Raw genomic sequence first — 13859 nt, 5'->3', positions numbered from 1 at the left:
GGTCTTAAACGTTTCACTTCCCTGTCTGAGCTCAGTAACCATGGCAACAGGTAGACATCGCTGCTGAACCATGGAAACAGACAGGTTTCAGTAGTGAAGATAAAAAGTTAAAGACGTCAAACTACAAAAATAGTTTTTCAGTAAAATGTATGACCTGATATTAAAACTGTGAGGTTTACATTGAAAACACCCCCGAAAAGACCTTGATGGTGTGTTTGCTTTGTTGATTTGCTTTGATTGATCCATTGATTAACAGCATCATCAGAGTGATCCAAGTCCCTGTTGGAGTCAGTCAGAGCATTTCCATAGAGAGCCACTTTGCATCAGCAGCTCCATGCTCCAGTGCTCTGGGAGAGTTTATAGTCCTGAGAGTTGAACACTGGATGACTGACAGCTGTCCTTCATGACAACAGAAGCCACAGAAATCCTCCTCATCAAAAACATGACTTTGACCTCCGTCCTCATCTGGACTCTCCTCTGCTGCTGCTTCACAGGTAAAGTCCAGAGAATCAAACCGCTCTCCTCTATGAACATCCGTCCCTCTGAAATGAAGCCCACGAAACCACGACGCTGCTTTATGTTGTTGTCTCTGTGTCCTCAGAGTCCAGAGGCCAGGTCACAGTGACTCAGCCTGGAGCAGTGAGCTCTGCTCTGGGAGGCTCCGTCTCCATCACATGTAGGACCAGTCAGAATGTTAATGTTTGGAACAACAACCACCTTTTAGCCTGGTACCAACAGAGAGATGGAGAAGCTCCTAAACTCCTCATTTACTATGCTAGCACTCGAGCATCAGGGATTCCAGGTCGTTTTACAGGCAGTGGATCAAACTCTGACTTCACTCTGACCATCAGTGGAGTCCAGACTGAAGATGCAGCAGTTTACTACTGTCAGAGTGAGCACTATATCAACAGTCAGTGGTTGTTCACACAGTGAAAAAGCGTCGTACAAAAACCTCCCTCAGTCAGACTGAACAGAAACTGAACTGACTGCTGCAGCTGGAAGCTACTGCAGAGACTGATACACTTCACTGAGGACACACACACACACACACACACACACACACATCATGTCAGCAGGCGGATTGAATGTTTCACCATTGTTGCTTTAACCACCAATTAACATGAATGAAGAGAAGTTTTTGCAGAAATCAAATGACTTTCTCCATCACAGCTTCTCACCATCCGTTTATATCTCATGATGATCTCAAGTTCTTATCTTATAATGAACTCAGTTCTCTTCCAGTGAAGCAAAGTCTTGGTCATGACCTTTGACCTCAGCATCATACTGGATGACAGCTATTTCAACTACATCCAGTTAAAAGAAAGTATGAAGACACAGATCAGCATCAGAATCTTCATTATCAAAGATGACCCAAACAAAACCTGTACATCATTCAAGTCACACTAAATATTATTTTTAAATGAAAAACTTCTGTTATTTACAGAAAAGGTCAATATCAACTGGAATCATAAAGAGGCAAAAGACATAAGTGGCCTCTTTGATGTAACTATGTCTACATATATTTATATACAACTGCATACATATAAACTGAAAAGGCATTTTGCAAAAACACATTTTTTTTTAACGTAAAACTCAAATACATTAAGACTGAAAGTTCTGTCTTTTTTTCTCAAAGATTTATTTGATGCATTTTTGCCTTTATTGGACAGTGACAGCTGCAGAGAGAGAGAGAGAGGATGACTGTGCCCGTACTGTGCTAGTTATTGTTTACTCATTGTGTCGAACCAGTCAATCTGTGTGAAATCTGGAGTCGCCAATTCATTCTTAATTTATGGATATAAACCTTCTTTGAGGCCACAATGACCTTTGACCTTTGAGTCAACAGTGTCACCCATTCAGTGTCAATGTATTTCATTTTTTTTGAGAGACTACACAGTTCACCTTTCATATTTGTAATAATAAGTTCACATATAGACATCAGTACAAATGTATTTACAAAGCTCCAGTAGACATGACATCCTGTATCTCCATCACTTATTCACTTCTAATTTGTTCTTCTGGTCCCTTCCATCTTCTTGTTGTGGCGCTTTCAATCCTATCACATGATCTTCCTCAGCAAATGGAAATTCAATCACTGACAGCAGATCAAGTGTTGCAAATGAAGCATTCACAAACCAACAGAAGGGCAAACAATGAATATGAAGCTGTCAAAATAAGTGTGATATGAAGAACATCAAAGTCTTTAAAGCTTCAGTTGAACATCAGGATCAAGGTGTCTCCACAGCACAGCAGGTGATTGACAGTTCTGTGTAGCCTCTACCTGTTATCTGTTCTGGTTCTGACACAACATTAGAGGGCAGAGATGTGCATTAACTCCATTAGAACAACCAGAAGCAGTTATTTTACTTTGTCTCAAATTCACTTTGTTATACAGAGCAGTAACAGTGGAGACCTGAAGAAGAAATTGTGTAAAATCTAAAATAAGAACTATGTGTTATCACCTTACGCTGACGACACTCTACACTTTGTTTCTAATCCTCAAAATACTCTTCAGTATTTTAGATCAATGTAAACACTTTGATATACTTTTATAAAAATGGCCTCCTTCCATTCTTCTTTCACACATTCTCATCACCAGTGAAGAGAAAATCTCTCTCTGACTTGAGTTATAATCCTGCTCCTTTGAAAATATAGAAAAAGGCACCTGTTGTTGGAATAAAGTCAACAATGAAGAGACAAATTGATCTGAAGAAAATTATCTTTATTGTTTTACAACATTAAAAGCAGCAGCATTATTACAACAATGAAAATGTGAAGTTGCATAATGTTAAGTTTGTTTGAAGACAGAAAGAGAGAGAGACAGTGTCACAGAGTGCAGACTGAGAGCAGTAGCAGAGTAAAACCAGCAGCAGAGTCCCAGTGAGTCGGGTCAGGACTGGGAACACTGGTCTCTCCTCAGTGTCTCTGAGAGCGGAGCCTGGGAGCCCTGGGTGGCCTCGCAGGTCACAGAGCCCACCTTCCCCCACTGGTCTGCAGTTAGCCTCAGGGTGCTGCTCCAGCTGTAGTGGCCGTCCATCTCCAGCACCCCGGGGCTCCTGCTCTCCTCCCAGCTGCTGCTGCTGCTGCCGTCCACCTTCCAGGCCAGACTCCAGTCTGAGGGGAAGCCCTTGTTGGCCAGGCACATGAGCGTGGCCTTCCCCTGATCCACCTCCTCAATGGAGGGGGGCAGCACCGTCATGGTGGGGGTGACTCGACCCACTGCCGAGAGAGAGAGAGATTAATAAAGTTTATATGAGGGAAACTAAACTCCATCCTGTTGGTTGCATCAGAGGAGGCTTCTAGTTCTGTTGGTCCTCCTCAGATCGGATGAAACTGGTCTTAAACGTTTCACTTCCATCTCTGAGCTCGGTAACCATGGCAACAGACAGACATCACTGCTGAACCATGGCAACAGACAGGTTTCAGTAGTGAAGATAAAAAGTTAAAACTGGCACAGAAGATGCAGATTCTGAGGCTCTTCTTGTTTTAACTATCTTCAATATTTCTTGTCTCAATCCAAAACCTCATAAATGATGATATGTGTTTGTTCTCTTCATGTAAACATGAATCATCACTGAAAAGTCCGGCTTCATTACTGAAACATTTTATTAATATTGTTAATGACTGAACTTCTCATTTAAAATATGTCGAATGGATTTAAAATCATTCGTCTGGGAGAAAGATCGAGTAATAGCCATGCACCTTAAACACTGAACCAAACGTTACTGGCAGAGTTCTTGAGCCAGAATATTAAAACTTAAACTTTTAAGAATATTTCCTTTATACAATGCAGAGTAGTTTTTTACAATTTAATATTAAGAATGTACAAGTTTTAGTGCAACAACATTATTCATTGGAGTGGATTTTATTTTGGTTCACGACACTGTGAAGCCTTCAAGAACTGCTGCAAATACATCAAATTTCTAATGTCAGACAAAATATTGAAGTCAGGTCTACAGCTAAAAAATTCAAATACAATACATATAAAATTTGGGTTATTAAAGGAGATAAATGTACTTACAGTTAACATCCAGTCTGGTTCCTCCACCAAAAGTCCACCACAGTGATACAAAGTCATTGAGCCGCCGTACAAAAACCTCTGACTGTAGAGAGACACGGCTCTCTGACTCTGACACAAACAAACTCACCAAAATTAGATTCTGTTGCTCAAATTCTGTCAGATAAAATGAAAAGTGACAATAACACAGAGCCACAGATTTACAGAATGTATGTTTTTATTACATATATATTCATTTAAAATCAAATCTATATTAACATTATATAGCAACAAATTTAGAGAAGACAAAACATTTTCAAACTAAATTTGTCCTCGAGCATGAAGCCAGAATCATATAAAATGTGTATTAAATAATTTCTAATCAATAATGTGATAAAGTGATTGATCCATTGATTAACAGCATCATCAGAGTGATCCAAGTCCCTGTTGGAGTCAGTCAGAGCATTTCCATAGAGAGCCACTTTGCATCAGCAGCTCCATGCTCCAGTGCTCTGGGAGAGTTTATAGTCCTGAGAGTTGAACACTGGATGACTGACAGCTGTCCTTCATGACAACAGAAGCCACAGAAATCCTCCTCATCAAAAACATGACTTTGACCTCCGTCCTCATCTGGACTCTCCTCTGCTGCTGCTTCACAGGTAAAGTCCAGAGAATCAAACCGCTCTCCTCTATGAACATCCGTCCCTCTGAAATGAAGCCCACAAAACCACGACGCTGCTTTATGTTGTTGTCTCTGTGTCCTCAGAGTCCAGAGGCCAGGTCACAGTGACTCAGCCTGGAGCAGTGAGCTCTGCTCTGGGAGGCTCCGTCTCCATCAGATGTAGGACCAGTCAGAATGTTTATTATGGCAGCAGATACCACTACTTAGCCTGGTACCAACAGAGAGATGGAGAAGCTCCTAAACTCCTCATTTATCTAGCTAGCACTCGAGCATCAGGGATTCCAGGTCGTTTTACAGGCAGTGGATCAAACTCTGACTTCACTCTGACCATCAGTGGAGTCCAGACTGAAGATGCAGCAGTTTACTACTGTCAGAGTCTCCATAACATCAACAGTCAGTGGCTGTTCACACAGTGAAAAAGCGTTGTACAAAAACCTCCCTCAGTCAGACTGAACAGAAACTGAACTGACTGCTGCAGCTGGAAGCTACTGCAGAGACTGATACACTTCACTGAGGACACACACACACACACACACACACACACACACACACACACACACATCATGTCAGCAGGCGGATTGAATGTTTCACAATTGTTGCTTTAACCACCAATTAACATGAATCAAAAGAAGTTTTTGCAGAAATCAAATGACTTTCTCCATCACAGCTTCTCACCATCCGTTTATATCTCATGATGATCTCAAGTTCTTATCTTATAATGAACTCAGTTCTCTTCCGGTGAATTGAAAGAAGCCAACCTGGGACAGTTAATGAGCAAAGTCTTGGTCATGACCTTTGACCTCAGCATCATACTGGATGACAGCTATTTCAACTACATCCAGTTAAAAGAAAGTATGAAGACACAGATCAGCATCAGAATCTTCATTATCAAAGATGACCCAAACAAAACCTGTACATCATTCAAGTCACACTAAATATTATTTTTAAACTACAAACTTCTGTTATTTACAGAAAAGGTCAATATCAACTGGAATCATGAAGAGGCAAAAGATATATGATGTAACTATGTCTACATATATTTATATACAACTGCATACATATAAACTGAAAAGGCATTTTGCAAAAACACATTTTCTTTTACGTACAACTCAAATACATTAAGACTGAAAGTTCTGTCTTTTTTTTCTCAAAGATTTATTTGATGCATTTTTGCCTTTATTGGACAGTGACAGCTGCAGAGAGAGAGAGAGAGGATGACTGTGCCCGTACTGTGCTAGTTATTGTTTACTCATTGTGTCGAACCAGTCAACCTGTGTGAAATCTGGAGTCGCCAATTCATTCTTAATTTATGGATATAAACCTTCTTTGAGGCCACAATGACCTTTGACCTTTGAGTCAACAGTGTCACCCATTCAGTGTCAATGTATTTCACTTTATTTGAGAGACTACACAGTTCACCTTTCATATTTGTAATAATAAGTTCACATATAGACATCAGTACAAATGTATTTACAAAGCTCCAGTAGACATGACATCCTGTATCTCCATCACTTATTCACTTCTAAACTGTACTTCTGGTCCCTTCCATCTTCTTGTTGTGGAGCTTTCAATCCTATCACATGATCTTCCTCAGCAGATGAAAATTCAATCACTGACAGCAGATCAAGTGTTGCAAATGAAGCATTCACAAACAAACAGAAGGGCAAACAATGAATATGAAGCTGTCAAAATAAGTGTGATATGAAGAACATCAAAGTCTTTAAAGCTTCAGTTGAACATCAGGATCAAGGTGTCTCCACAGCACAGCAGGTGATTGACAGTTCTGTGTAGCCTCTACTTGTTATCTGTTCTGGTTCTGACACAACATTAGAGGGCAGAGATGTGCATTAACTCCATTAGAACAACCAGAAGCAGTTATTTTACTTTGTCTCAAATTCACTTTGTTATACAGAGCAGTAACAGTGGAGACCTGAAGAAGAAATTGTGTAAAATCTAAAGTAAGAACTATGTGTTATCACCTTATGCTGACGACACTCTACATTTTGTTTCTAATCCTCAAAACAGTCTTCAGTATTTTAGATTTATGTAAACACTTTGATATACTTTTATAAAAATGGCCTCCTTCCATTCTTCGTTCACACATTCTCATCACCAGTGAAGAGAAAATCTCTCTCTGACTTGAGTTATAATCCTGCTCCTTTGAAAATATAGAATATGGCACCTGTTGTTGGAATAAAGTCAACCATGAAAAGACGAATTGATCTGAAGAAAATGATCTTTATTGTTTTACAACATTAAAAGCAGCAGCATTATTACAACGATGAAAATGTGAAGTTGCATAATGTTAAGTTTGTTTGAAGACAGAAAGAGAGAGAGACAGTGTCACAGAGTGCAGACTGAGAGCAGTAGCAGAGTAAAACCAGCAGCAGAGTCCCAGTGAGTCGGGTCAGGACTGGGAACACTGGTCTCTCCTCAGTGTCTCTGAGAGCGGAGCCTGGGAGCCCTGGGTGGCCTCGCAGGTCACAGAGCCCACCTTCCCCCACTGGTCTGCAGTTAGCCTCAGGGTGCTGCTCCAGCTGTAGTGGCCGTCCTTCTCCAGCACCCCGGGGCTCCTGCTCTCCTCCCAGCTGCTGCTGCTGCTGCTGCTGCCGTCCACCTTCCAGGCCAGACTCCAGTCTGAGGGGAAGCCCTTGTTGGCCAGGCACATGAGCGTGGCCTTCCCCTTCTCAACCTCCTCCCTGGAGGGGGGCAGCACCGTCAGGGTGGGACGGGCATCACCTAGGAGACACCAATCAGCTTAGAGGACGGGGACCACACAGCTGTCAATCAACCACCAGACACTTGGACACCTTCACTGTGTGAGAGCTGATTTTCTCCTTTAAGGAGTTTCTGTCAGATGGTTTTTCTGCTCCACCAGTCACTCACTCACACATTGTTTCACTTCCCTTTAAGAAGCCTCTCATGCATCTCAGCACAGAGAGAATCATCATACAGGACGACCTGAAATATATCAAACTACACTGGAAATAAAAGGAGCACGTTTGGCAAAAGATCTCAACTATACATAACTTTAAAGTATTCAGTGGAAACTTGAATAAATACAGAAAATGAACTGACGACAATCAAATGTTCTTCGTGTACATTTAAATCATCATCAGCAAATAGTTGAAAAGATTTTCAAGCAGGATTTGAGACAATATATGACACAATAAAGAGATCAGAGATTTTACACATGTTCAAATACCCGTCTTTATCTTCACTCTGTTCAGTTTTACTTGAGCACGTTTGAATTCATCATAACAACAGTTATCATTGTGGTGTAAAATTTAACACTAATCCTGGTGATTAAAGTTTGATCTTTTCTCCACTTGAAGCTGTTTAAACTTCAGAGTGACAGGAATGTGTAAAGACAGTTTAGTAAAGCTGCTCTGAGTCAGCCTCCATGATAAAGGAGGAGAAATAAAGACATGAAGACTAAAAGTGTTCAAACAAGATATATTTATCTGCCTCCAACATCCAAAAAGTGAATTTAAAACATTACTTTACAATATTTTACTGAGTATTTGTGCAGAAACTTACTTCCAACATCCAGTCTGGTTCCTCCACCGAACGTGTACCACAGTGATACAAAGTCATTGAGCCGCCGTACAAAAACCTCTGACTGTAGAGAGACACGGCTCTCTGACTCTGACAGACTGAACTGAACCTACAAGCCCTCAAGATGCAACTTTACCATTAAAGATGGAAGCAATAATTTATCCTCCGGGTTAATATTTGATTATTATTACAATGAGTTTTTGAATTTATATTGTTGAAGTGAACTTTGTCTCTCAGTGCAAAATATTTCTGTAAAAATTATACATTAATATCGAAAGTCAACTAGTTTTCTGGCATGTTGAACATAAAGGAAGAACAACAGCTACTGAAGTAAAAGAGGTTTTTAAAGGTTTGACTTACTTCCAACATCCAGTCTGGTTCCTCCACCAAAAGTCCACCACAGTGATACAAAGTCATTGAGCCGCCGTACAAAAACCTCTGACTGTAGAGAGACACGGCTCTCTGACTCTGACACAAACAAACTCACCAAAATTAGATTCTGTTGCTCAAATTCTGTCAGATAAAATGAAAAGTGACAATAACACAGAGCTCCAGATTTACAGAATGTGTGTTTTTATTACATATATATTCATTTAAAATCACATTTATATTAATTTTATATAGCAACAAATTTATATAACACAAAACATTTTGAAACAAAATTTGTCCACGAGCATGAAGCCAGAATCATATAAAATGTGTATTAAATAATTTCTAATCAATAATGTGATAAAGTGATTGATCCATTGATTAACAGCATCATCAGAGTGATCCAAGTCCCTGTTGGAGTCAGTCAGAGCATTTCCATAGAGAGCCACTTTGCATCAGCAGCTCCATGCTCCAGTGCTCTGGGAGAGTTTATAGTCCTGAGAGTTGAACACTGGATGACTGACAGCTGTCCTTCATGACAACAGAAGCCACAGAAATCCTCCTCATCAAAAACATGACTTTGACCGCCGTCCTCATCTGGACTCTCCTCTGCTGCTGCTTCACAGGTAAAGTCCAGAGAATCAAACCGCTCTCCTCTATGAACATCCGTCCCTCTGAAATGAAGCCCACAAAACCACGACGCTGCTTTATGTTGTTGTCTCTGTGTCCTCAGAGTCCAGAGGCCAGGTCACAGTGACTCAGCCTGGAGCAGTGAGCTCTGCTCTGGGAGGCTCCGTCTCCATCAGATGTAGGACCAGTCAGAATGTTTATTTTAGCAGCCCATACCACCTTTTAGCCTGGTACCAACAGAGAGATGGAGGAGCTCCTAAACTCCTCATTTACGCTGCTACTTATCGAGCATCAGGGATTCCAGGTCGTTTTACAGGCAGTGGATCAAACTCTGACTTCACTCTGACCATCAGTGGAGTCCAGACTGAAGATGCAGCAGTTTACTACTGTCAGAGTCTCCATAACATCAACAGTCAGTGGCTGTTCACACAGTGAAAAAGCGTCGTACAAAAACCTCCCTCAGTCAGACTGAACAGAAACTGAACTGACTGCTGCAGCTGGAAGCTACTGCAGAGACTGATACACTCCATTGAGGACACACACACACTCACACACACACACACACACACACACACACACACACACACATCATGTCAGCAGGTGGATTGAATGTTTCACCATTGTTGCTTTAACCACCAATTAACATGAATGAAGAGAAGTTTTTGCAGAAATCAAATGACTTTCTCCATCACAGCTTCTCACCATCCGTTTATATCTCATGATGATCTCAAGTTCTTATCTTATAATGAACTCAGTTCTCTTCCAGTGAATTGAAAGAAGCCAACCTGGGACAGTTAATGAGCAAAGTCTTGGTCATGACCTTTGACCTCAGCTTCATACTGGATCACAGCTATTTCAACTACATCCAGTTAAAAGAAAGTATGAAGACACAGAACAGCATCAGAACCTTCATTATCAAAGATGACCCAAACAAAACCTGTACATCATTCAAGTCACACTAAATATTATTTTTATACGACAAACTTCTGTTATTTACAGAAAAGGTCAATATCAACTGGAATCATAAAGAGGCAAAAGACACAAGTGACCTCTTTGATGTAACTACATCTTCACATATTTATATATAACTGCATACATATAAACTGAAAAGGCATTTTGCAAAAACACATTTTCTTCTAAGTACAACTCAAATACATTAAGACTGAAAGTTCTGTCTTTTTTTTCTCAAAGATTTATTTGATGCATTTTTGCCTTTATTGGACAGTGACAGCTGCAGAGAGAGAGAGAGAGGATGACTGTGCCCGTACTGTGCTAGTTATTGTTTACTCATTGTGTCGAACCAGTCAACCTGTGTGAAATCTGGAGTCGCCAATTCATTCTTAATTTATGGACATGAACCTACTTTGAGGCCACAGTGACCTTTGACCTTTGACCTTTGACCACAAAATAGTAATCAGTTCATTCTTGAGTCCTAGTGGACGTTTGTGCCAAATTTAAAGAAATTCCCTCGAGGCGTTCATGAGACATGGGACGGATGGACGGACAACCAGAAGACATAATGAATGAATGTGTGGTGATCACTGCATCTCTTCCTGTCTCAACAAATATTTGCTTTGTGACATATAAATAAAATAGATTCAACTTGACTTTGTTGAGCTTTGCTGTTCTTGTTCTGCTGTGTGTCTCTCAGTGTGTGAGATCATTGAGAGTAAAATTCCTTGAATGTGTTCACGTGCTCGGCCAATAAAGCAGATTCTGATAGAGCACAAGGTTGTAGCCACGGCAGCAGATAATGCTTCAAATGTGGATGTAGCTGCAAAGAAGCTACAAATGCTAAACCGTGGATGCGTCACACATACATCTTCAACCTGGCAGCACAATGATGATGTCACTGCTTCTACTGCTGGCCGCCCTGGGGCTCCTTGTTCAGGGTGAGACTCTCTCGTGAACACTTTGCTTCAGGATGCAACCAGGTTCACCACAATGATGTTCTGCTGTGACGGAGAAACACTGAAACAAGCAGCATTGACCTTCTTCCATCTATTCTCCGTGTTAAAGAAATGAGACTTCTGTTTGGATGTTGATTATCTTTCTCCAAACTGGATTTGTCTCAATAACCCTTCTCCTCTTGTTCATGTTTTCCAGGTTCATCAGGTCAAAAGATCCTGACTCAGTCTCCTGGATCTCAGTCTGTTGCTCCAGGACAGACTGTCTCTCTCAGATGTAAAGCCAGTTCAAGTGTTGGTACATGCCTCAACTGGTACCTTCAGAGACACTGAGAAGCTCCTAAACTCTTGGTTTATTATTCTACAAACAGTCAGTCTGGCGTTTCAGACCGTTTTAGTGGAAGTGGATCTGGGACTGACTTCACTCTGACCATCAGAGGAGTCCAGACTGAAGATACAGGAGATTATTATTGTCAGCAGTGTAACAGCTGGCCGTTCACACAGTGAACGTCGTACAAAAACCTCCCTCAGCTGGAGAGGAACTGATCTGAATCAGCAGCTGCACAGAAATAGAGACACTTTAGAAGTTTGACTGACAATGAAGTCCAACACATTAACACTAGTTTGAATATTAGAATATTTATGACTTTTACAGATAAATCTTCAACTATTTTAAGTGTAATTTGAAATTCATTTCATTAATATTGAAGTTTAGTTTTCAACAAACATAAACACATCACATGTTTTTAATGAGCTTGTGTTCATAGTAAAACACACAAGTTGTGTTATATTTTGAGATCACACTGCTGATACTGATACTACCATGTTATAATATGCTGATGATATCCTACTTCATAATTCAAATACTTTGTAGTTTACTCATATTCAATAAACTTTATGAACACTACTAAAACTGTGTTTCTACCAACGGCACCCTTCATCTATAAAACACATACAGTTCATCTGATTAACATTGAAATATATATATTTGTAACACATCTTTATTATAAATTGTATTGTATTGTATTGTATACAGGATGTATAATTTTCATACATACAAGATTTACATGAACGCCCCCCCCCCCCCCCCCCCCCTTCAACGATCCAGCACAGCACAATCATGGTTCACAAACACGGTGGAACATTGTTAATAAAAACAATACATACATGGAAAGGAAAAAAAAAAAACATACATATATATCAAAAAAAACATCAGTGCCTCTCCATAACACTCAGCCATCATTCCTTGGCCTAGGAAGTACATTCCAGAATATATTGGCTATTCTAGGCCCGACATATTGAAGGAACGGCATCAATACCTCATAAAATATACCAATTTTGCCTTTAGACCAGTATGTTAGATATTCCATGGGTAAAAGGTCAAAAATGATCTTATGCCACTCAGAAACTGTGGGTGGTTTATTTGAGACCCATTTTATTCGTATGCTCTTACGTGCAGCATAGGTTAGTACATTCAGTAACTTTTTCCTATAATTCTGCTTAATTCTCAAGTGTGGTCTTCCTAACAGAAGACAGAGTGGATCTACGTCCAACTCTTCATTAAAAATCAAATTTAACTTGGAAACAACTTTCACCCAGAAATCCTGAATATGTACACAGGTCCATACAGTATGTAAAAAACGACCCACTTCTACATTACACTACTGATTTCTTTGGGTCCATCTTATTTCTAAATTGTGGTAATAACTGAAGACGATGTAACAATCTAAATTGCAGTTCCTTTCCTCTATTACACATGGATATGCTGTTAGCATTCTCCCATATATTTGTCCTTGTGTCCTCATCTATCTCCACCCCAAGATCTCGAGCCCATTTTTGCACGATCTCACGATCTGCTTTACAGGACTTACTTCGGGCTTCATAGCACTGTTTAACTATAAACCGATTGCCATGTATTTTATTGCGCAAATGTTCAGTGGGTGACAATTCCAGATTAAATTTGTACCCCGTTTGACTCTGAATAAACATTGAAATATTTTGACACGCTTTTTTTAGACTTTTAGATTTTTTGGGGGGCAATTCTTGTTATTAGACAATGAAAGCTGAAGATAGACAGGAGAGGTGGGAGGATGATGCAGCAAAGGGCCCGGGCTGCGTTAAGGACTCAGCCTTAACAGTACGCGCTGGACTAGATGAACTACTGGGGCGCCCCTTGAAGCTCATTCTTGACCTCTGAAAAAACAAAGCAATCTTCCCTCAATGTCCATCCACTGGCTGGTGTGGAGCTTTCAATCATACCACTTGGTCTTCTTCAGCAGATGGAGTCACCCAGTTGTCTTTGAATTGTAGATGTTGAAATTCCCATTCCTCCGAGCACCTTTGGGACTTCTTGTCCACGTTTCGTCCCGATTTGTTCCACTGTGGCACAAGAACAGTGTCTGACACACAACTTTGTAACAGCAAGCTGATAGTCAGTCAGAGCATTTCCATAGAGAGCCACTTTGCATCAGCAGCTCCATGCTCCAGTGCTCTGGGAGAGTTTATAGTCCTGAGAGTTGAACACTGGATGACTGACAGCTGTCCTTCATGACAACAGAAGCCACAGAAATCCTCCTCATCAAAAACATGACTTTGACCTCCGTCCTCATCTGGACTCTCCTCTGCTGCTGCTTCACAGGTAAAGTCCAGAGAATCAAACCGCTCTCCTCTATGAACATCCGTCCCTCTGAAATGAAGCCCACAAAACCACGACGCT

The 13859-nt window shown here is 40.6% G+C and overlaps 2 gene segments (V, D, J or C); both read right to left on the bottom strand.

Annotated features, from left to right (window-relative positions):
- Positions 1 to 2771: 2771 nt before the first annotated feature.
- Positions 2772 to 4055, bottom strand: LOC139299304 (Ig kappa-b4 chain C region-like; the record flags this gene model as incomplete). The annotated part of the segment is given in 2 exon segments: positions 2772 to 3219; positions 4022 to 4055. Coding segments are annotated over 2 exon segments (363 nt in total), but the record flags the coding sequence as incomplete, so codon positions are not given.
- A 2842-nt stretch (positions 4056 to 6897) lies between these two features.
- Positions 6898 to 8606, bottom strand: LOC139299303 (Ig kappa-b4 chain C region-like). The segment is given in 3 exon segments: positions 6898 to 7418; positions 8220 to 8346; positions 8598 to 8606. Coding segments are annotated over 3 exon segments (468 nt in total).
- Between the last annotated feature and the right edge of the window lie 5253 nt (positions 8607 to 13859).

Source organism: Enoplosus armatus, chromosome 16, assembly GCF_043641665.1.
Source record: "Enoplosus armatus isolate fEnoArm2 chromosome 16, fEnoArm2.hap1, whole genome shotgun sequence".
Lineage (NCBI taxonomy): Eukaryota > Metazoa > Chordata > Actinopteri > Centrarchiformes > Enoplosidae > Enoplosus > Enoplosus armatus.
This window is presented reverse-complemented; position numbering and strand designations above follow the sequence as displayed.